The sequence below is a fragment of the Lepisosteus platostomus genome, chromosome 24 (genome assembly GCF_059453375.1).
Source record: "Lepisosteus platostomus isolate fLepPlt1 chromosome 24, fLepPlt1.hap1, whole genome shotgun sequence".
Classification (NCBI taxonomy): Eukaryota; Metazoa; Chordata; class Actinopteri; order Semionotiformes; family Lepisosteidae; genus Lepisosteus; species Lepisosteus platostomus.
In genome coordinates this window covers 16,952,293-16,977,363 of record NC_142634.1, presented here as the reverse complement: position 1 = coordinate 16,977,363, position 25,071 = coordinate 16,952,293, and the positions used below count along the sequence as shown (strand labels likewise).

General features: G+C 46.0%; 2 protein-coding genes across 8 annotated transcripts in view; one reads left to right on the top strand and one right to left on the bottom strand.

Annotated features, from left to right (window-relative positions):
- Positions 1 to 17,959, top strand: part of emid1 (EMI domain containing 1) — a 100,859-nt gene extending 82,900 nt beyond the window's left edge. The window contains exons 9-17 of one of the 5 annotated variants that reach the window (XR_015929756.1): positions 1,746 to 1,895; positions 5,343 to 5,441; positions 5,555 to 5,616; positions 6,294 to 6,356; positions 7,293 to 7,337; positions 7,680 to 7,724; positions 13,864 to 13,948; positions 14,829 to 14,919; positions 16,421 to 16,457. Coding sequence is in view for 4 of the 5 variants with exons in the window: in XM_088617953.1 (XP_088474079.1) it covers positions 1,746 to 1,895; positions 5,343 to 5,441; positions 5,555 to 5,616; positions 6,294 to 6,356; positions 7,293 to 7,337; positions 7,680 to 7,724; positions 16,421 to 16,732 (776 nt within the window). In the remaining variant the exon portion in view is untranslated. Of the gene's footprint in view, positions 1 to 1,745; positions 1,896 to 5,342; positions 5,442 to 5,554; positions 5,617 to 6,293; positions 6,357 to 7,292; positions 7,338 to 7,679; positions 7,725 to 8,927; positions 9,278 to 13,863; positions 13,949 to 14,828; positions 14,920 to 16,420 lie in introns of those variants that run through there. The other 4 variants (XM_088617954.1, XM_088617955.1, XM_088617953.1 and 1 more) reach the window with 4 other exon arrangements.
- Positions 1,589 to 23,820, bottom strand: rhbdd3 (rhomboid domain containing 3). Of its 3 annotated transcripts, XR_015929757.1 has the most exons (6): positions 23,154 to 23,820; positions 22,395 to 22,784; positions 21,851 to 21,974; positions 21,217 to 21,477; positions 5,071 to 5,797; positions 1,589 to 2,250 (listed from the first exon to the last, which is right to left on the bottom strand). XR_015929757.1 is itself a non-coding variant. In XM_088617958.1 (5 exons), exons 1-5 carry the CDS (start codon positions 23,314 to 23,316, stop codon positions 5,770 to 5,772), a joined length of 966 nt encoding a protein of 321 aa, XP_088474084.1. In that variant the 5' UTR covers positions 23,317 to 23,820; the 3' UTR covers positions 2,719 to 5,769. The 3 variants fall into 3 exon arrangements, 2 of the variants coding, with proteins under 2 accessions (XP_088474084.1, XP_088474083.1); XM_088617958.1 differs by lacking the exon at positions 1,589 to 2,250 and having other exon boundaries at positions 2,719 to 5,797; XM_088617957.1 differs by lacking the exons at positions 1,589 to 2,250; positions 5,071 to 5,797 and adding an exon at positions 19,354 to 19,804 and having other exon boundaries at positions 23,154 to 23,806.
- Between the last annotated feature and the right edge of the window lie 1,251 nt (positions 23,821 to 25,071).

The following is a 25,071-nucleotide window of genomic DNA, read 5'->3' as shown; positions in this document are numbered from 1 at the left end:
TTCTTAAAACACTTTAAACAAGCTGACACATTATACAAGTTCAGAAGTTTAGGAAGAGTGACGTAGGAGTTGGAGTTTCACCTTAGGCCAGTTTGTTTTATCCTGTTGGTAAAACAAATCATTCTCACCACTTTCTTGATTATTTCATTCTTTTCAGTCTTAATTGAAGGTAGCAGTTAAAGAGGGAAATGTGAGATTCTTGCCAGCCACAGGCAGTGTTGGCACAACTCTGTGTAAATTATTGCTTCCTCAGGTTACTGAAAGGAGCTACATTTCATTTATTGCACACGAGCGCTGCTAATATCATCCAGTATTATAGAGTGTTAAATTGAGCTTTTCCAGTTCTCCTCGGAGCTATTTAAATGGATTGCCTTTACACACTCTTCCTTTTAATATGGACCAACAGTAGACTGTGACTGGGCTGTCTCTGCTGTTGATATTAGCAATTCCAGGCAACCCCCTTCAAAAAAAAAACACACAACATACTGTTTTCTCCAGTTATCTTATGTTAAAGAGCTGTATTATTTGCCTCCTGCCTGTGTTTTTCATCCTACTCATTAAATCTTGGCATCAGCAGAATCTGAAACTCTATACTTTATTGCATCTGTTTAGACTCCAGATCACTATTAATAAAAAAAAACTAATTTACAGTCATCGAAGTCCACTAAGCAATTGAAAAAATTCTGTGGTAATGGTGATGATGATTTTGTGTACTATTCAATTAAGCCAACATTTGCTCTCCATTTGCATTTTGACAAGTGAAGGAAAACTATGTTTTGTCTCAACTGTCACGTGTCCTGTCCGGTTGAAGAATGATCAACTGAGTCCAAAAGCAAATGTAAAATCAGAAATCAGGGGGGGAATCAAGCCTTGTCTGAATGAGCAACAGCATCCCAGAATTTTACCATTTCCAGCTAGTATCTTTTAGCCACAGAATGTCATCAACCACTGCTCAATTCAGAGCATGGGTATCCAGTCCTGATCCTAGTGGGCCAATATGTTTACAACTTTACAGTTCTTCCAGCTCAGCTGTGTCTAACCTAAATCAGTTCATTGTTGAAGCAATTAACAACTTCTCTTAACTCTTCAGATAACGATGATGACAAGAAAAACTATGAGATGTCTGTCACAAATATTACTTATTTTGCATGTGCTAAATGCTCAATATTTCGAACTGGTAGTATACTGTGGAAAGCCTTAATTTTCCACTGTATTTCTGTTCCTGTGGTGTGAACAGTAGATCAGCATCAGGTCCTGCTTGCTGAAGACATACTGAAGCTAATCTTGTGTCAGCCTTATTCTGTACTTTGTATATTTCTGAGGCTCTGTTATCCTTTCATTAAGCCCACTTTTGTGGTGATGAGACAAGGATTGAATGACGGTAACAGACGAGAACAGGCCATGATCTGGAAGTTGTCGTTTCCACGTGTGTGCTCTGTAGGAATATGGAACGGCTTTGTGGGAATGAAATGTGTAGTAGTCCCTTGTTCTCTGAACCTTGTGAGTTCGCGTTGACTTCTTGATCCAAAAACCAGATGTTGCATTTCTTAATGGAAAGCCCTGACGTGGTTTTCTTTCGGTTTTTAACTTTCACTCATTATCAGGCGTGAGACAGTGTGTTTATTGGATGTAGAAGGTGGCTGGGGGTTCTGTCCACTGTGCGGCTGCTCTTCCAGGAGGTTTGTCACCTGGTGTCCAGCCCCGCTGTCCGTCCCGGCCTGTCTCACTCTCTGTCTCTGTCCCAGGAATCCAGGGACCCCAGGGCCCGCCAGGCCTTCCGGGGGAGAGGGGCTTTCATGGTTCCCCAGGGCCGCCTGGGCCTCCCGGCCCCCCCGGCCCCCCCGGGCCTCCAGCTCATGCCAGGATATCTGACCCCGGGTACCTTGGAGACCACAGTAAGCCATCCTCCCCGCTGGCGCGCTCCCTTTCGCCTGGGCACTTCCTGCGCTGCCTGCCTCAGCTGCAGGAGGCGGTGTGGGCCAGTTCACCAGGCCTTCTCCAGGGGACACTGCCTCCGCACACAGCAGATGTTCTCGGCCTAACACACAAACAGGAATTACAGTTTGTCCCAACCGGGCACCTTTCTAACAGGCTGCCAGGGACTGACGAGAAAGGAAGACTGCGCTGTCCTGTCTGGTCCCGGAGATGGGTGGTCCGTCTCCGGCGGTGCTTTCTAGCGGAAATGTTGCCTTCCTACTGTAGCTCTCCTCAGAATGGAGAGAAGACTCTGACATCCCGTCTCCCATCTACCTTTAAAAACAGTAAAGACTCAGTTCACTTCAGTTTTGTTTTTGTACTCAGTTATTTACACAGCATATACAAACGGGCTTGTGCAGTACAACAAATCAAAAGGAAATTCGTGTAAGAATGTTTATTGTGTGATAGAGTAACTGTATAACTACAGGGCATGGAGGAGATATGTATGATGTTTTGGTAAAAAATAAACATCTTATTTTGCAAACATAAATACACAGAGTAGGAAAAAACAAGGGCTCTTATTTTGTTTGTAAATCAAATGGCTTGACAGATATCACACACAGTGTAGCAGGCCATCTATGGATGAAACATTTTTTAATATACACATCTTCCATTTCTCAATGACTTCCAGATGTTCGGAAGTCAACAGCTGTACAAGGCTAAAAGGGCATCAAGAGCTCAGGATGGTTTTTCTGTGGTCACAATCAGTGCGCCAGGGACTATTACTGACCGGTTCTGAGATTTATCTTCACGTGAAAGAGATTTCAGATGCTGAGGTTTCCAGTTGTTATCATTCCTGGGAAGCTGCTAGCTTGAACTGTGAAACTGAGAATGGAGTTTGTAGCGGGCTTCCTTAAGAAAACACCGACCATCCTGGGCTAAGATAGAGTTTCCCTTTTATTGTAGTGTTGGATCTCTTTCCACCTGCTGCTAGGAGTGACTCGAGTGCAATTTTGAATCATCTGGGAATGTGTTTCTGAGAATCTCACAGCTGAAGTGCTTTTGTAGTCAGTGGGAGTCTGAGAAAGGCAGTGGCACTATGAACACTACATTGTTTTGGATTGCATTAGTGCTGTCAGATGGGGTGTCTTTGTACTGTGGGCGGACTCAGAATATTTTTTTATTAAGATTAAATTTCACTGCAGTACATACCAAAGCACTGTGCTGCATTTTTCTCCTGAATATGGTCCAAGCCAAACTGTTTAAAAAAAATTCAGTGTTGCAGAGTGGTGTGAACAGTACTTATGAGGCAATATTGTCCTACGGTTAGTGGTTTGGATCTGGGCTTTGTCATTAGATGACTGTTTCCGGGACTGCCCAAACACCAGAGTGCAATCTGAGTGCCAGCAGGATTGGGTGAGCTCAGCCCACCAGCCCGTCATGCGGCAGTGACCTCTGTAGCTTTACCTGTGACCTGCTGAGACGTCAGTGTCGTCTGTGTCTCCTCCGCTAAGTTCTTCCTGATTGTTTGAGCTGCAGCCTTCCTGCAGCTTCCCAGCCTGCTAAGACTAAGACACGACCAGTGTCCTGGGTTTCCAGACGTGTCGTGACCCCAGCCTCCTGCATCCCCAGGTGCAGTGAGTGCTCCATCAGGAGACACATTGCTTGTGTTTGCTGTGGTCCTTCGCCCAGGACCACTCCGACTCAGGCTCCCCATTAACCCTGCCTGAAATGCTATATTAATTCCAGGACTATTGATAGCAGTCAAGGCAGGAAATGTGAACTAGTTTCACATTAAAGGAGAGGGAGTTCAAGGATGCTTGACTTGCTGACAGGGATTATCTATGAGGCCCATCCCCGAGAGACGTTGTATAACTGCGGTGTTTTATGGTTGCGGTGTAAACACAGGGCTCTCGCTGGTGAAAACTGCAAAACTGGTCTTTCTCTGTCTCTCTCTCCCCCTCCATCTCTGCTTCCTTCTCTCCTCGTCTGTCTCTTTCACACACCCCTTCTCTCCCCATATTGCTCTAATACCGAAATTTGTACTCACTTTGTAGCTGTTGTTTTCTGCATTAAACATGAGCCACAGCCGTTTGATTTTAAACTTTAACTTGCACTCGTCATAAAATATATCCCTGTCACCCAGCAAGCACATTTTATTTTTAAGGGATTTTAACATTTAAAGCCATGGCAGAGAAGTAATAGCTCATATTTGTACAGACCCTCAAATATGTACAATACACTGTAAGTATTTGAACGCCATGCACACAGAAAAGCCATTGGAGCCACTGTATATAATGTATCCACTTGTGTCCACTGTAGAAATGAGGAACGGCTTTGTGTGAATGAAATGTGTAGTAGTCCCTTCTTCTCTGAACATTGAGGTCGTGTTGACTTCTTGAGCCAAAAACCAGATGATGCACTTCTTAGTGGAAAATCCTGACATGATATTCTTTGGGTTTTTAACTTTCACTCATTATGTGAGTACCACGCTGACACACCACAAAACGATCCCTTTCATGTTTGAAAAAATAACACTTCAGTTCTGTATTTAGTACTTTTAAGTCATTTTAGTTAGTGCTGCTATGTAGTTTCTGTAAGCACATGAGTGCTGTCCTGCTGAATGGGACAGTGCATCACAGGACAGGACAGCAGACCAAACTATTTAGAGACGCCAATTAAACCTCAGCAGCATGTCTACGTGAGGTGGGAAGAGCCCACAGTAGCCAGCAAAAACCCTCTCAAACATGGGGAGGAGAGACGAATGCAAGACAGACACCTAACGCCAAAGTCAAACCTGGGAGCTACAAGGCAGGAACTGTAAGAACCTCAATTATATACTGTACATGTATTACATTCACTGTATGTGTAGCATACCTGCATAATGCCATAATAATTGTGGTGTACGTAAAATTTTATTGTAGTCCATATGCTGTTGTGGTGATGTAAAACCATAATTAAATAATAAAGGTAAAAAATATATTTTGTCACCTCCACACTGCTGTTGCCCTGCAGTAATAGTAATAGCAGAGCAGGCTGTTAGTGAACACTGCCATCCAGTGGTGGCACAAGGAGTTGCGTTTGCTTTCTATGTGTGTTTTACATTGACAAAGTTTGGCCTGAAGACTGCACAGACAGGGGGCCACTCCTCACCTCTTCTGTCTTTATCTGCTCATATGCTCTGCTGATATACGTGTAGCGGTTTTTTACGTCAACTTCCTTAATTCATCAGCGATGTCAGTGCAAAACGTCCTGTAGCGTACGACTTCGATCGTGGGCCGCCTGTAAAAGAGTTTTAAAGCTTTGCTGTGGAGTAAAAACCAGCCGGATCAAGCCCACCTCCCGCAGCAGCCCAGGTGCCCTGTTGTCAGAGCTGGAACAGGGGGCACCTGTCTCACTGCTGCCCCGTGTTTTTGACTCCCCAGGCGACACCAGTGACTCCCTGCTGTCAAACTCCTTTCTGGACTCCCGGGGCACCCCTGCGCGAGGCCCAGAGGGGTCACCAGGACCACCAGGACCCGCAGGTCAGTCAGCCTGTGGGGGGCGCCCCGTTTGCAGTCTGTTGTCCTTCCCGATAACATCTTGACATCCTGGGACCTGGATGTTTTCCTAATCTCTTTCTTCCCTTGTGTTGCAGGACCCCCAGGTCCCCAGGGCCCGGCGGGACCACCCGGGCCTCCTGGGCTTCCGGGGCAGAACGTAAGTGCTGGCTGAGGGGCTCACGGTTTTGGGGGCAGGGCTGGAGAAGGGAGGCAGTTGGGATTGCTGCCTGTAGTGTAGCGGAGCTCGTTCGGGCGCGGTGACGTCATCGCCCTCCCTGCGCACAGCAGGGACCTCAGCCACCTGCCTCCCTCAAGATCTGCTCTGCAACTGAACTTTTCTGCAAAACAATAATACTCTTAAATTAGTGCTTTCTGTTCAGAAGGGACTGGCAGCTTTTTTTAATTGGCTGACTGGACAATTATCTGGATGAATTTTCTCTCTCTTTGTTAAGGTAAACCCCAGACTCATCGTGTCTAACATATCATACTGTGTTTGGGTTGTACGCATAAGAATGGGAATAAGAGGGATTTGTGTGAATTCTCAAAACCCCTGCTGAAAAAGTAACAATGTTGCTTTGGTTTCATGTTTGAACCCCTTACTTCCAAATAAGAAGGAACAGCAGGCTCTTCCATCTTGAGGACAGATGAAAAGCTGACATTTCTCTGTAAGATTGAGATCGCTCTGCAGTTTACAGTTAGCAGACCCTAATTCTTTAGATTTAAGAGTTTAACCCCATTCAGCAGCAATGTTGTTCAGCACACCCCCTGAAGCCATGGTGTCTCCCCCTGACCCTGAGAAGCTCTTCCCTCTTCCATATCTTTGTGTCTCCTTAGGGCCAGCCAGGGACGCCTGGACTCCAGGGGCCAGCAGGCCCTAAAGGCGACAAAGGGGACAGAGTAAGTAGTACAGGGGTGCTCAACGTCTTGGCGTCTGAACTCCGTTTCATTGCAGGACTTTGAACCTTCCTGCAGGCTAAGTACTTCACTGGCCCCTAATTGGTAAATTAATGTAGGTGCTGCAGAGATCTTCAATAATAAGTTATTTCTGCACCCTACAATGGCATGTAATCCATGAGCCAGGGATGACCAGCACCAGTCTAGGAACAATGCCCCAGGCTTGTAGAGATGGCGAAGGTTGATGAGGCCCTCTACCTTGAACTGGGCTGCTTCTTTATAGTACCAACACTTTTCTCCGGCCACAAGGTGCAATGTTACTGTTCCAAGACCGTGTTGTAAGGTATTGTGTGCATTCTCACTTGCTCCTGTACTAGTTTATATGTGGCAGGACATCCATGAAGCATGTAAACTTACAAGTAATAAATAAGGAACATGTCTTATTTCAAGGGCTACAAAACCCCGAGGAGTTCAGGATCGGTGATGTCACCAGCCATAGTCCAATCTGTTGTGTGAGACAACGGTGTTCGGACTCAAGGGTCTGACAGCTGTTCTGAGCTCTGGAAGCTCACAGTGTGGAAAACTACCACAGGGTGCATGTTTTATCTTAATTTTCTGTCTCTGACCACGCACATCCAAACAAGACATTCAGTGCAGTGAAAAAAATAACCTGCTACCTTTCAATGGCGACCTTTCAGGCTGAAACGGATAGCAATTGTTTTAGATTGCTGTAATCGTAAGTATAATCATCATTCAGAACCAGGGGGTGACATCCAATCAAGCGCTCTGGCACAGTGTACTGTAATTCAGACATAAACGCTAGTAGAACATCACGTGTCAGCAGTAACAATGGAGCATGACAGACAATCTTTTGTGGTTCTGTTACAAATTCTGGACTTTATGATATATCTCTTGAAATTCTTTTACTCAAATTTCCAGGGACCACTTGGGTATCCAGGAGAGAGAGGCTTCAGAGGGGAGCCGGTAAGATTCTGCCTGCACTCTTTCATCTGTGAGGTGACAATTCGACTCCTTAACTGTACCGGAGTAACCAGAGGGGGTAACAGAAGAAGGCCCTGGTTTCCATTTCCTTTACAGCATGGGTACCCTTTAATCACTGGGACACTTGAGATGTTAGTCTTTAAGCATTGCACCTCTGTAAGCATCAGAGATCCAGAATTCCCACCGCTGATCAGGCTGACAGTTCATCAATTTACAATATACAGATGCCTGCATCTCTCCTCCTGTGCTGGTCCCAGTATGATTACACTGGACATGTTGTGAAGTCGAACAGAACAGAAATGTGGTTTCCCTCCATTCCTACAGGGGGACCCAGGACCTAGAGGGGAGCCAGGAGAGAAAGGCCTGCCGGTAAGACTCACACTGCCACACTCTTCTTCCACCACTGAGAGACTGCAGTCTCTCACACCATCACACTCTTCCTCCACCACTGAGACACTGCAGTCTCTCACACCACCACTCTTCCTCCACCACTGAGAGACTGCAGTCTCTCACACCACCACACTCTTCCTCCACCACTGAGACACTGCAGTCTCTCACACCATCACACTCTTCCTCCACCACTGAGACACTGCAGTCTCTCACACCACCACACTCTTCCTCCACCACTGAGACACTGCAGTCTCTCACACCACCACACTCTTCCTCCACCACTGAGACACTGTGGTCTCTCACACTGCCACACTCTTCCTCCACCACTGAGACACTTTGGTCTCTCACACCGTCACACTCTTCCTCCACCGCTGTAAAACAGTGATACTGTGATACTGAGCTGAGCCCCTGAGGTCAAGAGATGTCCAGCCAGTTTAGAGGCAGAATTGTCTTAAGAAATTCAGATTACAGCAAATTAAAGCAGAAACAGTCAACAAAACATTTACAGATAGTGATATACTGTTCCACTTTGCTTTCACAATCCCTATTGATCTGCGTGCCTATGTCACACAGTTGTGCCATCTTGCGTCTTAGTCCCTACAGTACAAGCACCCTGTATCCCAGTATCTCACCTGTCACTTCACCACAGGTAGATCACTTTCACACAGCCAGGTTTTGCACATATTCCAGATCGTCACATGGGAATATTGCATGTGTGGCTTGCAGTCTGGGAAATTCATTGTATTTATCTATAAAGGCTGTATAGACTTTGCTTGTAAGAATGACCAAGTGCTAACGGAGTGTTGTGGATCTTCTTTAAAATGATACTATTGTGTATTTTCAGAACTCAGATTTACAGGCAATACAATTGCTGACTTATGTCGTTCTGGTATCCTCATGGATACTTTGACTTCACATTCTGGTTGTGCTGCATTTCAGAGCTAAGGCTCAGTTTTAATTTGTTTTTTTCTTACTAATTGTAACTGGTTTACTCTTGATATAGGAAAATCTATATATTCAATAAATTAGAAATTCAAAGTTGTTTCCAAATTAACTTGCTCTCTTTCTTCTTCTCTTTCTTTCTCACAACACTTGCAAATTGGGAACAAATATGCTCTCTTGCTCTCATTACTTTTCAATGCATAATCCTTTGACTCCCACTGATATCATTGCCACCTGTAGTTTTCAATGATGCTGTTATATAACACATCTGAATTTAAAGTTATGAAGCAAAACAGTGTGAAAGAAAACCTTTTCTTATTCCTTACAGTTGACTTTTCCATTTTTTAAATGAAAGCCTTAGTTTCAAATGTAAAACTAAGTAGCTCAAATATTTTTGACATTTGCATTTCTCATCATGTCAAACACAAAGCACTGCCTGTGTGTTATATCAGTTTATTCTCTCAAAATCTTCAGCACATACTGTGTGTTCAATAAGCTCACTGTGAAATGAGCATTCTTTAATAAACAGCAGTGATTACAGTTAATTACTGATTAATACTATACTGATTAATAAAGGGAGCCAGCAATTACAGTATGTCAGTGACTGTGTGGTACAATGATATCAGTGTGAATTAAAGGATTTTGTATCAGCTAGGGCAGTGTAAGTGAAGCCATTTGAAAAACCACATTGAGCTGTGCTGCTGAGGAATAACACAGTTCAATGATTCTGTGAAGCTTTTCGAGAGAAGAAAATGACTTCACTCTGCCAATAAATCCAAATGACACAAATAAGACTTCAATTACATGCTATACCACATCAAATGGTCACATAGAATGAAGTCTCCTATGTGTAGCTGTGGTTACACAAGTCTGAATGCTGCTGTTGTGATAGCTGAATGTCACAGTGTGTCATTAGGAATTTTTTGGACGCCTGGGCTGTTGTTGGTTGCTGCCCTTCAGTAATGTTCTGTTTGACCCTCAATCCCATCCGTCTCACTCTGCAAGAAACTGTTTCCATGGCTACCATTCACAGTCACTTTCTGGGCCTCAGCATCTGGCATATACATCTGCATACAAAAAGGGAAAGATGTAGTGATACCCTCCAGTTTTACAGATGTGTTCCTGGTGCAAATTTCCAGAGGGTATAGAAGATTACCCAGCAGAGGTTAGGGGCCAAGGAAACCTCTGCTCTGTCTTCATCCATACTCATTAGAACTATCACGGCCACTGCAAAAGCATATTGAGCTGTTGTTTTTATCACTGCTTGCTTGATTCTTCTATGAGCAATCTGATGAAGACCTGGTTCAGTTTTGACACTGCACATTCCCAAGGAATAGCAGTGATATACCACCATGAGATGATATACCACCATCTAGTGGAAGGTAACGACCCTCACCACGGTCAAAGCAGGGAAAGAAAGATTTGTATAATTTACCGTTTCGTACAAGTGTCACGTAGCACACCGCTATTTCAGAGGGTCGTAGCGTTTTAAAATTGGCAAAACCGTCTCCGCAGAAGATTTTCCAATCTGTGCTCAGCATTTGCTTGGCCTGCATTATAAATATCAGCCATTCTGCATGACAGCCAGCATCAGGCCTTGAATATATCACCAGCTCCAGCTGCCATGTGTTTGTGCCTGTTCCATACGATGCCTTGTTTTTTGTCACAGATGCATCACCTTCATGTCAAAGCTGCTTATTTTAATGTCAACAGACTTGGTCTAAGGAAGAATCAGGCACTGTCACCTAGATATCTGCATCATAAAATTAATGGATAACAGCTTTTGAAGCACACCCCCCTCATTAACTCATTTTAATCTGTGGTTGAACTGTCACTTGCGACAACTGATACAAAATCTAAATAAGCCAAAATTGCTGAATGTTGCTGACCTCTGGTCTGCTGGTACAGCACGGGAAAGATTGTGCATGATACTCTGTAGCTCGTATTAAATAGTCAACTAAAATTAAAACAAACCCGTCGTATATATCAAAAGTATTTTACGTTTTGTTTCACGCATTGCCAAAAGTTACGCTTTTGTTTGTTTTAAGTTACGCTTCGAAGGTTTTTTTCACTCAGCTGACCAGTCCCTGCCAGTCCTTAAGGGAGCAGTAAGACTGTATATGCCACATGCGCCATGTGTGTGGAGATGGTGTTGGTTGGTCTTGGGTGGGGTGGGCTGCAGGTGAATGGATACAGCTATCCTCCAGAGTCCCCAATGAATGCGTGCATGCTCCAGTACTAACCCACCCTGAGAGAAACTGCCCTGCTCCAGAAGCAGAAGTGGCCTGGTGTGGAACAAGAGCCTGTCTCTGTCAAGCTAACCAGAAAGCATGGGCTCTGTTCTGATCTTCTGTGTCCAAGACCACAGAAAGTGAAAATGGATAAAGACCTTTCACCATAAGTAGCACCTCTCACTATAGGAATTCATATTTGTTTCTCAGTAGTCCTTCATAAATAAAGGTTAGTGGACACAACTGTAGCACTCTGCCACAGAGGAAGCTAGATATTGTGATCAGTGTAATCTGTAATTCATGAAACACACGCTGTGACTGAGCTGCAGTTGAATAGATGGCAACAGTTATAAGCCTACATGGATTCTTAAATCAAAGCATTGTTTTTCCAATTAATTCATATTGCAGAACATACTGATAAGCATGATTCCATACTGTACATTTTGCTTTAAATGAAACATGATTAAGGTCTTCATCCCATTGTCTTCTCTGCTCATAGGTCTGAGCCTTGAACAACTCTCTCTTTCAGCTCTATATTTGATTGCCTAACTAAGCATAGTGAAAGGCCACCCCTGACATTACCTATTAATACCAAATACGTCGACGTCCACAGGAGATACACCAGTCTGCCACCCCGTTTTCACAGTGGTGGTCACGTTGTTACTATACTTTTTACTGCACTTTCAGTGCCAAGCGCCAACACAGCTCTCAGACTGTGGAGCAGACTGAGAGTCTTTCTCAGTGCAGTATACAAGCTTCTGCTGTGTCAGTCTGAGTGGAGAGCACATTCTAGACTCATGAAAATGCAGCGTTTGAATGCAGGATCTCTGTCACATTAGCGCATCAGACTCCCAGTTGCACGAGGAACTGAGGAAGGGAATGGCTGGAAAGCTCCACCAAGGCTTGCCTGCTTCATAAATCTGCCTGTCCAAATCTTGAGTTGTCCAACAGGCATGATCAAGTAATTAAACCACAGGCAGTGCTTACTGACCATGGGGTCTGTCAATAACAGATTTCAAAGGAGTAACTTCAATTACAAGAATGGACTAAAGCACTTTCAGAGAGCTTTGCTTGAATTCCTTTTTTTCCCCAAATAAGGGGTGGCCTTTGACTGAAAATCCCCCGCCCCAGAAAAAAACAAATCACTGTGGCCTGTGTAATTCACTCTTAACACTATTGGTTTGCGTCATCTGAAGGAAAGCAAATGGATGTGTTTCTGACTTGTTACTGTATGTATGTTTGTTTTGTTTGTTTTAAAGGAATGCTTAACAAAAAAAGCCCTTAGGGGAAGAGATGATACAGCAGCTCCTTTCACTGGAGTTTAGTCCACACAGGAAAGGAGAAGCCTATTGAATGGCAGCCCTACATGGCGCCCAGAGTGACAGCAGCTGTAGGAGGGTTTGTTGCTTTAGTAGAACCTAAGATAGCTAGGATACACTTGCTGGTATTCAGAAAATGATCTGGAAGGGGCATCTGCAGCATACATGTATTTTACCAAGACTATCCATCCAAACACCTTCTAACCCACGTGAACACGGGAAGAACATACAAGCTCCACACAGACAGCACCCCTGGAACTGAACCCAGGATCCCAGCACTGCTGACCACTGCGCCACCATGTCTCTCCTTCCCATAAACACCAGATCAATAACCTGATTAATAACAATCCAATCACCAGGTCAATAAATATAACAAAGCCAGTACAGCCAAAAATATTATAACAAAATATAACTAATAACAAAGCCAGTACAGCCAAACTATGAAAGGTATTTGTCACCAAATGAGTTTGGTTTCTTAAAACACACTAAAACCTTAGTTAAACAGAATAATAGGGGAAAGGGATGTCTGTTATTGCTGAATACATGTTAAAAAATGTTAAATAATGTTAAATATTTATACAAGAGAAGATATACATTCAGTATATACCTTATATGCTCCATTTTTTATTTTTTAACATTTTCAATTAACATAGTCAATGTTAATTGTTCATGTGTCTTTTTATCGTAAATATACCATCTCTTTATTTCATGACCCATAAATATACTGTATAAAATTCATCAAAGCATTCAAAACACAACATCCATGGTAAGCCATTCACCTACCGTTAATTCAGGGAAAGTCCAGCATTTCTGATTTGACAAAATTCCCCTTTAGCAGGTTTTGTCTGTTAAATCCAATGTCTGCGAAAGCACAGTCCGTTAAACAGAGAGTTTATTGAATTAATCGAGAGTGGTGGTTAGGAAATCAAGTGGGAAAACACGATAGACCTGTTCAGATGTTTAGGAAATAGGATGAAGTAAGATTCTTTCTGGTGTAAGGCAGGTGATGACGGTGTTGCACCCAAACTTCTGTTTACTGGGGAGGAGACTGTATTATCTCTTGATCAAAAGGGCTTTGTTGTGTGTGCATTCCCTAAGAATGCAAGTCAAACGGTACCATGAGCAAGGCATTCTTAAAAATCTGTATCACTTCCCACATCCCACGCGGATGGGGAGACAGATCACCTGCTGTCACCAGCTCTGCATACAGCAAAATTCTGTAGTGAGCGAAACGTTCCCCTGACCCGCTTGGATACCACCCCGCCACAGACCCTTGCACCGGACCGCCTGTACCCTGTACCCCGAAGGAGCTGGGGAGACTCGTTCTGCAGAGTGATGTCGCAGCTCAGCGCGGCACGCGGTGCCGGGCTCCGAATGCCTTGCCTTGGTCTGCCGCTTGACGCCAGGTTCGGAGCTGCAGGGGGGAATGCAAAGGGGTGTTTTGTTTTAGGGGCTGGAGACTTGACGTCATGAGCATGCTGCAACCCTGCCTTCGCTCAGCGCATGGCCGGTCTCGGGGAGGGGCGGGCTGGTATGGCGAGTTAACCCTCTAACTGCCGAAGCCCAAGCACTGCGGCGAGCTCTGGCTGTGCCCTACACCTTGACAGCTGTATCTATTTTCCACAGGGGGACGGGATACACCAAATCCGGGAGGCGCTGAAGATTTTAGCCGAGAGGGTTTTAATCCTTGAGACTATGATTGGTATCCATGGTGAGTAGGGGCAGCAGTCAGGCATCAGCTGTGGTCAGGTGGGACCTTTTCTCTTTCCTGCAGGGTGCTAGCTGCTGCGTCCTTCCGCCCCTGTGGAAATCCACCTGGTCAAAGCCTTCGCCGAGGGCACCAGGCTCCTCCGTGCCGAAGGACAGGGCTGATGGCAGCGGCCTCACACTGGGCCAGCTGGGACTGCCAGTTCTGCCCAGCGGCCACCCCTGGGGCTGGGTAGAGGATGGGCAAGTGCCCCCTTTACATTAAAATCGTGCCCTATGCCTTTCTCCCGGATTGATTCCACCCGCTTCCGGGAGAGAATGCAATATTCCAAGAAGGAGCTGGCAGTCCTGGCTCCAGCATGAAAAGCAAACGTGCCCTGAAGCACCTGTTCCTCTTTCTGGTCCCTCCTCGCTCTCCTCACTTGACCTGTCTGTGAGTAGCAGCGTGTTTAGGGATCAAGCACAGCAGCTGGGTTCCACAGCAATTCCTTTCAGTTCCTTAGCCGCCTTGGGGACGGGTCAATTACAGGACCCGGCCAGTCTTGCCTCATGACATGTGCAAACACAGCCCTAAGACTCAGGTTTCTCGGTTTCCCTTTGGTACTTTTCCAAAGCGTTTAACACGTATCGTAAAAACACAACAACAACGCCAACGAGTGTGCGCAGCAGCACACTGCCACAGCAGCGCTCGTGCGCTGCCTTTCCAAGGTCTGGTGTGACAGCTGAGGGCTTTGGCAGAGGTGGATTTTCACACTGGTTTCATGTGGGAGAAGGTCTGTCCTCATTCTTGCCTTCACTGGCTGGGCACCCGAGGTCTCAGGTAAGGGCTTGCGGTCCCCTTGCCTTCGCCTCCCATCCCTGTCACTGTTTTCGATCTCCAATAGGCCTTTAGCTTGCAGATGTTCCAAGACATGCAAGCTGATCTTGAGCTTCTGGCTCGGAGGGTGACATTACTGGAAGCCATCATCTGGCCAGGTAACCTTACTTACTCCCTTTGGTTTTTTTTCCTCAAATTTAGAATTGACAATTCTTTTCAATTTTATACTTTCCCCCCAATTTGGCATCGCCAGTCGTCTTTCATTTCGGCACCAGCGTCAGCCTGTGGGGGGTGTCGAGGACTGCATGCGCCTTTGTTCAAGACTCCCGCTACCAGGCTGCTGCCCCTTGTGATGTGCCCTGAGCTCCACAGGAGCCGACAGGAGAGATTCAGCATCGACTGGAGGAGAGATGCATCTCTCACTGCTAGCACTGCCAGCTCGCAGACACTCAAAGGTCTAGGGTTCCTGCCACCTTGACCGTCTCAACCAAGCCCACCCCCACCACTGCCTGGGCGTTTCCAGAAGTCAGCTGATGACATAGGCCAGGCTTGAACCAGAAATGGCTGCACTCTAGGGTTCAGCCTGCACTCTGAAAAGACAACCAAGTGGTGTTTAAGGTCTTTTTTATATGGGGGTAGGGCGCTGGCACTGCTTCTATTTCCTAAATGTGCTATTTCCAACACATACTCAGTTCTTAGTCAATTGACCTTCATCAGCTGGGTAAATCAAAAAAGGGGCAGTTACAGTTTGTCTTGCCCCGAATCAGAAATGTATTTCGGATTGGCAATTTGGAGTTGTACTTCCGAGTTGCACCCTACGAGGGAATAGCCATCCTCTAAGATCATCATCTGGCCAGATGTTTTTGGTACCCGATCCAAGTGACCGACTGCTATGAACTGAGCTTCTGGGGAATGTGGGCCTGTGCTGTCTGCCTTCTCCATGGTCTTCTGCTGTGGTGGGGTAAGGGAAGAAAGTATTGAATCCCTCTGGCATACCACACACTGGCCCTTCGGCGATCCACACCCAATCGTTCAACAACGTTTCATCTTCTGATCTTTTCGAACACATAAGCATGTGAAGCTTAATTATTGTTGGCATTTCCAAAGCATTCTGACCACGCAGTAATGCAGCAAGGTTTGTAGCTAGCCTTCACTTCACCTGCTGTCTGTGTGACATAGCAACCATTTCCATAAAGACCTTGTCAGCTTCATTATTCACCACCTAATGTTTACTGAACCGAACGCCATTTCTCAAAGCAAACTCGTGCATCTGTGTTTGGTTTAGTTGCTTTGTTGCGTTCATCCACCCTGAAACTGTTGGAGAAAAATTAAAAACACAGTTGGAAATGACACTGCTGGAAACCTTTTTTGGCATTCGTATCGTATATATGAATATAATTATGGTTACATACAATTGGTGGCTTCACAATGAAAGTCAGGATGATCAACATATTAGTAATCAACTAATCATTGTTCATGTAATGCATCGTCAACTTTAATTTGAGCTCACTTTGTTAGATTAGGTAAGGCTTGGCTAGAGATCTAAGATACTGTAGAAGCTTATGGCCACAAGCCCGTCTTTCCTGTAATTCAGAGTGCTGGTGGCTGCCTTTCTTGGCACCACATTACAGCACAGTCAAGGTCTTGTTTCTTCAACAGAACCGGACATTGGGTCGGGTGAGGGCCAATATGGTACCCCGCTTCCTGGCTTCTACCGGGATAAACGTTCCAAGATCTCTGCCTACCAGGCCCTCTCTTCAACATTATCCCGGGAGGCCGAAGAGGAAAAATGATCCCGGGTGCCAAACGTCCTGGACAGTATACCACCTGAAAGATCATCCGGACCCCACTGGCACACATCACTGCCAAGTTCCTCTCCAAGCTCATGGACAATGGGATTCACTCAGCTTGCTGCCTAGTGCTGCTGGCAGGCTTAGGGCACCTTGGGGAAAGCTTTCTGGTGCTCGCTGATAATACAATGAGTTCACTTGCACCTCTTTCTACCCCTACAGACAAGCACGGCTCTTTACGACATAAAAACGGCTTAAACATTTTAAAATGCCAGGCAAACTGCAAATGCTGTGCTGTGGATGACCTGAAACAATTCAATTAGCAATGCACAATCTGCAGATAAAAAAACAATTCCCTGTTCAACTTTACTTTCGAACCATAATCCAAGAACAACAAGCAACCGACTCACAAATACTATAGGAAGTTCAATGCAAATTCCTGACTGGAGCGAATACCTTTTCGGGATATAGCTGTGAAAGAGAAAACATTTGTCGTTGATTCTGAAACGTGGGGGCACTGCAGGAAAAAATGGAACTAGAAAATATGTAAGCATGTTTTTTTTTCTCCCGACTGCTCTACGAAAGAAACCCTGTTGCTGCAAGTTGAACAACATAGAGTGCTGCTCTCCTGGGCTGCTTGCTCTTATTTACAAAACGCTTTATTCCCTTCGGACAACCCTTAATCCCATGCTCTTAACCCGTAAGTTTATCCCAAGCAGCTGGAGAGATACACAGGGATGTGGTTTTTGCTCAGCAGCCGGTTGCTTCAATCACAGAAATCAGATCTCCTCTGGAACATCTGCTGGTACAGGATGCAATAAGCATTCAGTCCTGAGCAGTAACCAGCCCTCCTGAAGGCTCCCCAATGGAAAAGGACTCCTGCCTCTCCGCACAGTAAACAGTCAGGACAAGGTGTTACCTGCTTTTATACAGAGACTCCAATGTGTCCCCCTGGTTGGATGTTTATAAAGATGGGGGCATTATTTTCTTGCTGGGGAAGATAGTGTTCTTCACATAGAACTTAAAGTTCCTGCATTGCTCACCTATGGCAGTCTATTTACAGAAGTCCTTCATTTGTTACCTTATGATGGGAAGAGAACATGATTTTGCTACGTGAATATCTTTGTAATTAGTACCACTAGTAAAGTTTTTTTAGTTTGATTTGCAAGTCATTAAACCTCTTTGATTTTTTTATTGAAATAAAACTGTTTTGTGTATTATTTAAAAATAATCCTTAGCATTTTTTAACTTGTCACCTTGATTCCCCTTAACATTTTACTACCATGTGTATTTTTTAGTGTTTTTTTTTTCAAAATCATTCACAACGTTCTGTACCCATGTAATCCAAAATCCATTGCTGGAAATGGAATGATTGTTGGAAATTAAAGATGTTATTTTTGCCCCATGAGCCTAAACTCCTCTTTTGCATGTGTACCATGAAAACAAATATTGCATCCTGAAAGACCAGGAATGTGTGACCTTTGTTGACTAAAGAGTACAATCATCACTTGATTAGAATTGGGGCCACAGCAAAAATAAAAGTAAACTGAATCCCTCCAATAGATGAATCTCTGATTGTCAAGCTGGTCCTTAATCAAAATCACTTGGCCACTTGGTGTTTGCAGGGTTTTTTTTGCCTCTCTGCTGCTCGAAACTAAAGAAATGTAGCTGGTGACTAAAATCTTGTAAATGTTGGACATCTGTGGGAGGACTTCTCTCTACATTAAACTGACCGGATAACTTCTGAACCATGTCAGTGTAAAGTGTGACATGTGGTTAAAAGTCACCTGAAACGTTCCAGGTGCAAATTAAATTGTGGCTGATTTAGCAGAGCTTTGCAAGGAACCAAATCCTGTAAGCTCGTACCACAAAAAAGCAAGTTCTACATTGTACAGGTGGCACAGTGGCATGGTGCTTGGCAATACTGCCTCTTTAAGGCTCTGTCTGTGTGGAGTTTGCGTGTTCTCCCCATGTTCACATGGGTTGCCTTCCGGCGCTCCACTTTCCTCCACACAGTCCATAGACTAATTGGCCCTGGTGGGAGTGTGTGTGCCCTGCGATGGACTGGTGTCCCATCCGGGGTGTACCCTGCCACGCACCCGTTGCTTGCTGGGATAGGCTCCGGCTCCCCTGCGACTCCCATTTTCATCTGCATTTTGATGTTACGCTGCTTTGGAAGGATATGAACCAGAACAAAAGAACCAAAACGGTCCAACAAGGCATCATGTCCGCACTGAACGTCACATGGTAACAGCGCACACGAGATGGAGAGAGGAGGGTGTGAGGGGTGCAGGAGTGTTGGATTCTAGAGTACGCCTTTATGCACCAACAGTACAGAGTCAAATTGTTCTCACTGGAGAAAGGTTAACTGTAATTGTAAAGATCTCGCCACCATTACACCTGCAAAAAAGCATTCATTTAAGAGATCTTTCTATTCTGGCTCAATTTAACCACAAAAGGCTGTACTACAGTGCGGTTTAATCCAAAATCATGTATTTCTTTAACAGATTAGAAGGTGGAGCAGCATTCATAACGGAATGATTTTAGCTTCAATCCCTCATAAATTAAGCAAAAATGCATATTTTTTTTAGCTGCTTAACTGTAAAAAGGTGGAATACAGTCTAAAGGCATTATAATCAAGCCTTCTTTTCATGGACTGACAAGAAGTATCATCAATCTGCTGTTGCTTGTGCTGACTGAAAAACTACTAAAATCTCAAACAAAACTCAGATGACAATTTTTTTTGGATAATGTTTTCCCTAAACCAGTACTGGAAAGCAGAACCCATTCAGAATCTTGCCATAACATTAATTTAGTATTAATTTATTCTGTGCAGTACATGAGAAGGTACAGGAATCACTTGCAAAACAATGGATCTGTATGCCGAAATTCACTTCAACATAAAAATGCATTTAACTCTGCAAACCAGGTTTGAAATCGGCACAAATCCAGAGTGAATCACACTGCTATCTTAGAGCAGAGCTCAGTCCAATGTTGACCTTTAATCTTCACGACCACAATAAAAGTCACCTGAAAGGGGTGTACAGGTGGCCAAGATCGGAGGGGGCTCCCGACTCCGAGAGGTCAGCCAGTCCACTGTGCCGAAGGCGTCCTCCCTTTGGAAGTGACCACGGCTTCCTCTCCCACCCCGTCGTCGATCAGGAGGGAAATAGCGCCATCTAGCTTCCCGGAGGCTGCCAGAGCCACCACGGCTTTCTCTGTGGGGAAGCCCATTCTCTCCAGCTGCTGCAACCTGCAAGACAAGCGGCAGGCGGCAGCTGAAGTGGCTCTTAAGGATTTTCCACGACCGCGGCGAGAGCTTTGGGATCTGGGTGCCTCGTTGTGCTAAACACAAGACCTAGAAGATATCTTTTGTCTGAGAAAGAACAAAGCACAGAACTCCGAAGTGAGAGGTGATCTTGCGTCTAGACGCAACGCAAAACGTTTTCATCCATTCATTTTCTAACTGCTTCATCAAATTCGGGGTCGCAGGGGAGCCAGCAAGCAACTATCGGGGTACACCCTGGACAGGACCCCAGTCCATCGCAGGGCAGCTTGTGCCCTGACACCAACACCTGTACCAATTTCCCCAGAAGCCAATTACCCCACCAGCATGTCTTGGGACTGTGGGAGGAAACCTGAGCTCCCGAAGAAAACGCATGGGAACACAGTGGGAACATACAGACTCCACGCAGACAGCACCCCAGAAACTGACCCCAGGGCCCCAGCACTGCGAGGCAGCAATGCTAAAGACTGCACCACCATGCCTCCCTCACAAACATGTCTTTTAAGAAAGTATTTAGGTATAACACATGGCTTGTTTCCGAGACAACAGACAAGAAAACCATGCATTTAGCAAAATGTAATTTTTACGGTCGGACTCAAAGGAAAAACACAAACATGTCAACATACCAACACCAAGAGAATATCTCCTTTAGGCCCTATATCAAAGAGAACGCATCTAAATCCCCAATGGAAGCACAAAGCCTCCAAATATGACTCAGATATAACATTTTTTCACAGAATGCTAATTCCAAGACATGAGTCACAAAACCTACAACACTGGTTTCAATCCTCTTAAGGCTCACAGTATCTTCTGGTTTCTATTCCTTTTCCTTCGAATTTTTAAATGCTACACTGACCTACTTAGAACTTTCTCACTCTTGACCATTAACTTAGCTGCCACCTAAAGCACTGCACTTCACAACCATAGCAGTGGTACTCCACTGTTCTTGAAAACCCAAGACATATGTTAATTCCACATGCATGAATATTATGACATGACCTGTGACAGACAGGACTGCAGTCTCTAAATATTCCTGTGTTTGACCTGTTTCATGCACACTGACAACCCTGGACGTAGGGTATTTTTTTGTGCAAACTAGCATGTTCAAGTTCAGACTTCTTTCCACACAACCTCATCTGTTTTGGTTTCAGTTCTTTTACATACGTGACCTTATTTAATTTGATTGGTGAATTACCGAGTCAACCTCTTTCAATAAAAACGACCACTACACACTTCAAACCAGTACTCTGGGGTTGAGGATTACCTACGCAGATTAGACCAGAATGTAAAAAACTGGGGTAGTTTCCTTTAGCATTAGCCCTGCATGTCAGAAGGGCACTGACCTCTGCGTTCCCAGAACACAGGTTTCGGTGACTCACCGCAGAGATGACACTGAAGATTTGGGCAGCTCCAGTTTCTCGACGGATCCCTCAGGAGCGTCCTGCAGAGAGGCCAGGATCCCTGCTCTCAGCAGCTGCTCTTCCAAGAGCTGGACCTCGGAGACAGCCGGCACCCCTCCTGCCGCCCAGTCAGGCTCCTGGGATTTCCAGGGCTCAGGCCGCATGTCATACTCCTCCCACTGGGACCTCTGCAAGGGCTCCAGCTGCCTGGCAGAGGACGGCTCTGCCCACGGATCAGGTCTGTAACACATGCGTCACGACACAATTGGAATAAGGGCTGGATTCCATGACACAACCCAACCCTTACTGTCTCCCCAGGTCAAAGAAACCCAGGGAGAAGGAATAATGAAGTAACGTCAGTATTCAACCTGATTATCTGAGCTCTCTACGGTCTAATGTATTAAACGTAGAGTGGAGCACCGGCTGTGAATCTAAGTTATTTGTATTTTATGAGAAGATCCATCTTCTTTGGGTGCACAGATGTCTCAGATTCACCTTGTCATGCTCAGCAGCGTCCAACCTCAAAACGACCGACCAGCTCCTAAGAGGAGATGCAGACACATGCAGGGTTCCTTACAGAGTGTTTCGCACCCTGGGCTTCAGTCGTTCCTACCTTTGACCCGTGCTGCTCACGGGAAGACTGTCTCTATAAGAGGAAAGCACAAAGGCCCTGCGTGGGAGAAGACGACAGAGATGGTCTTCTCCTTTCTGCAGCCACTTGAGAAAGGCAGAGCTATCTGAGGGTCCACAGTGAAGGAAGTCAAGTATCACAGACTTTCATTTGTTAATGACCTTTCCTCACAGGTTACAGGGTTTCGGGCCAGCCAGTCAGATTCAGTTCTGTGGTACAAAGTGTCAGCCAGTAGGGAGCAACCGACTGGTATAACAGTCTGCCGTCCCGCTGCTTGCTGGGATCGGCTCCGGCTCCCCTGTGGCCCTGGACTGGATAAAGAGCTTGGAAAATGGACAGATGGGTGAAATCCGGGATCTGTAACATCTGCAGTGAAAAAGAGTCTTAAGCAAAGATCACGGCTCTTTAAAATCTGGAGAACAGCAATAATGGTGCAAAAAAAGCACTGCGGAAATAAAGTCTTAAAGAAGGGCCGTGTACAAGCCTGCTCCACGAGGGGCAGAGCAGCAGATTCCCACAAGGATACAACTGAATCCCACGCAGACCGCGCACAGGTGGAGCAGGGCGAGGGAGGCCGGCACCAGCAAGCAGCTGCCGGCCAGGAGAGCCCAGGGCAGGGCCCAGGCGGGGAGCCAGCGCCGGGCCCGTCCCTGCTGGCCCAGGCGGCACTGGGCAGCCAGCATGGCGAAGTGGACCGGTGAGTAGCCGCCCACCCGCCCCGCCCCGCCGGCCCCCAGCCGCGCCAGGACACAGTACAGCAGGGCCGGCAGGCAGCAGGAGAGCAGGGACAGGGCCAGGAAGCACGCGCTGCCCCAGCGCCGCTCCTGCCCGGGCCCCAGCGCCAGCAGGGCGGCGCTGCTGAGGAGCAGGGCCGCAGGGTCCTGGTGGCAGAAGGCGTAGGTCCACAGGCGGTGAACTCCAAGACAAAGCAACGGACAAAGGGAGTTAACGCCAGGTCCCGCTGGCAGGGTAGACTGTGGGATAACTCTTCCAAGATCATTAAGAAAACGTATATTGTTTCCTACACTTGCTGTGTGTTATCAAAACCCATCTATTGCTACATGCAATTACATCTAAAAACCTATAACAACCCTTCCGTTATTTGTTTAGATTTTTATAGAAATGTATGCTGTAATGATAGATCTAGTATTTTATATATTCATTCTATTTAATTTCCTCAGCAGCTGCTAGGCAGGAGACACCCTCGTGTTCCTGTGAAAGAGAACGGTGCAGGTGCGCCTGTACCTACCGCCTGCTGCACGAATGCACCCCTGGGCGGACTCACCTTGCAATCCAGGTAACACCTTTTCCGAGTCGAGGTACAGAGTGTCGTACGCTCCGCTGAGCCAAGTAACCAGTACGGCACCGAGCAAACCGGCGGTGCCGGCTGGAAACCCGGACCGGTTCGACCCAAGCCGAGACCAGAACGAGGGGAACCGGCTAAGCATCGCAAGTCATCTGTCCGCCCATTCTGTCAAGCGCCAGGTGCCTCTTCCCCCGCCTTACTTTCAGTATGAAATCAACACCTGAAGGCTTTCACCGGCTAAGAGTCCCCTCACCACCAATTTCGTCGAAACTGAAACAGTCGAGTTCAATAAATGGTTCGTGCAATACCGTGTCTGCGATATTCAGGACTCTCTCTGAAGGTTTAGTGAACCACCGCATTGTCAACCCATAATTTACAAATAAAACCCTATTTCATTTCAGCCACGACGAAGCATATTAGGAAAAAGTACTAAACTTCCCCGAACCGCACATCCTAGAGTTAGGGATCATCACAAAACTGAACACTAGAACCGACGAGCTTGTTATCCGATGAACACAAGTAAAAGTCAAGAGTAGTTCAGGAGGGTAGCTGCGCCAGCACGCGTAGGTTGCAATTGAACAAGTAATAGGTTTATTCCATGCTGACTAGAGAAGAAAGAAAACACACAACGTTTCGGCCGTGGAGCCTTCTTCAGGTGTGAGAACGACAGGGCAGTAGGCAGAGGTAATGTAGCAGGAGAACAAGAGCTGGGAGAGAGGAGGGGACAGACAGCTCAGTTGCAGGTGAAAGTGCCTGGTGTGGATGGGTGCTGAGGGCGGTCAAGGGAGCTGTGGACAAGGAGGTTACGCAGATTAGGTGGTCAGCGATATGAGATGATGGGGCGATCAGAAAAAAGGGCCCCAATGGAGGGGTCATCCTGTAGGCTGGAAAAGTTGTTGCTAATGGTCCTGGGGATAGACAGTGTCGGGGCGGTAGGGAAGCACAAAGGTATGCGGTTGTCACGGCGGGGGCTCCTGCTCGAGTTGAGGGGTGTTTTTGGCTCGGGCAAGGGCCCTGTCAATCACACTGCTGGGATATCCTCTGCTGATGAAAAAGGAGCACATTTTGAGGGCTTGGTTCTGGAAGTCAGTGTCGTCGCTGCATAATCATCGTAGCCGAAGGAACTGTGAAAAGGGAAGAGAGTTTTTAGTGTGTTTGGGGTGAAATGAGCTGTACAGGAGATAGCCGTGTGAATCCGTGGGTTTGTAATAGACCGAAGTGGAGAGTCGGGGGCAGTTGACGGAGAAGTTGATGTCTAGAAACGGAAGAGTAGTGGAAGATATGTTAACTGTGTATTTGAGGGAGGGGTGGAAGTTGGTGAAATGATGCAGGAAGAACTCAAGCTGATCGTTGGAGCATGTGGCAGCACCGACGCAGTCATCAATGTATCGCTTGCAGAGGTCAGGAACGAAGCCAGTGTAGGAAGTGAAGAAGCGTTCTTCTACCCAGCCGACAAAAATATTGGCATAGCGGGGTCCCATTCTGGTGCCCATAGCAACTCCACTGACCTGTTGGTAAAAAAGGTTATTGAATGAGAATTCTGTGTGAGAACCAATTCTGCAAGGCGTACCAGTCAAAAATATATGACTAACCTTGTCCTCCATCTACAAGATGTGCACAAAGAGCACCGTGAGTCTCAGATTAAAATAATTACTCGCAGGGCAGGATTGCTCTGTGTTGAATTGTCACCTGTTTGTGTTTCATCGTATTGAATTTTTCTTCTCATTGAAAAATTTTGAGACGGTCCCTAGCATGCTTTTTACGTCATGTGGGGGGGGGGGGTGACCAACTAGAATGTACCATTTTCGAAGTGAGTTCGAGTTCCCTAAAACCCAGCGTATTTGAAAAAAAAATCACTGACCATAAATAAATAATTTACCCACAAGAACTAAATCGC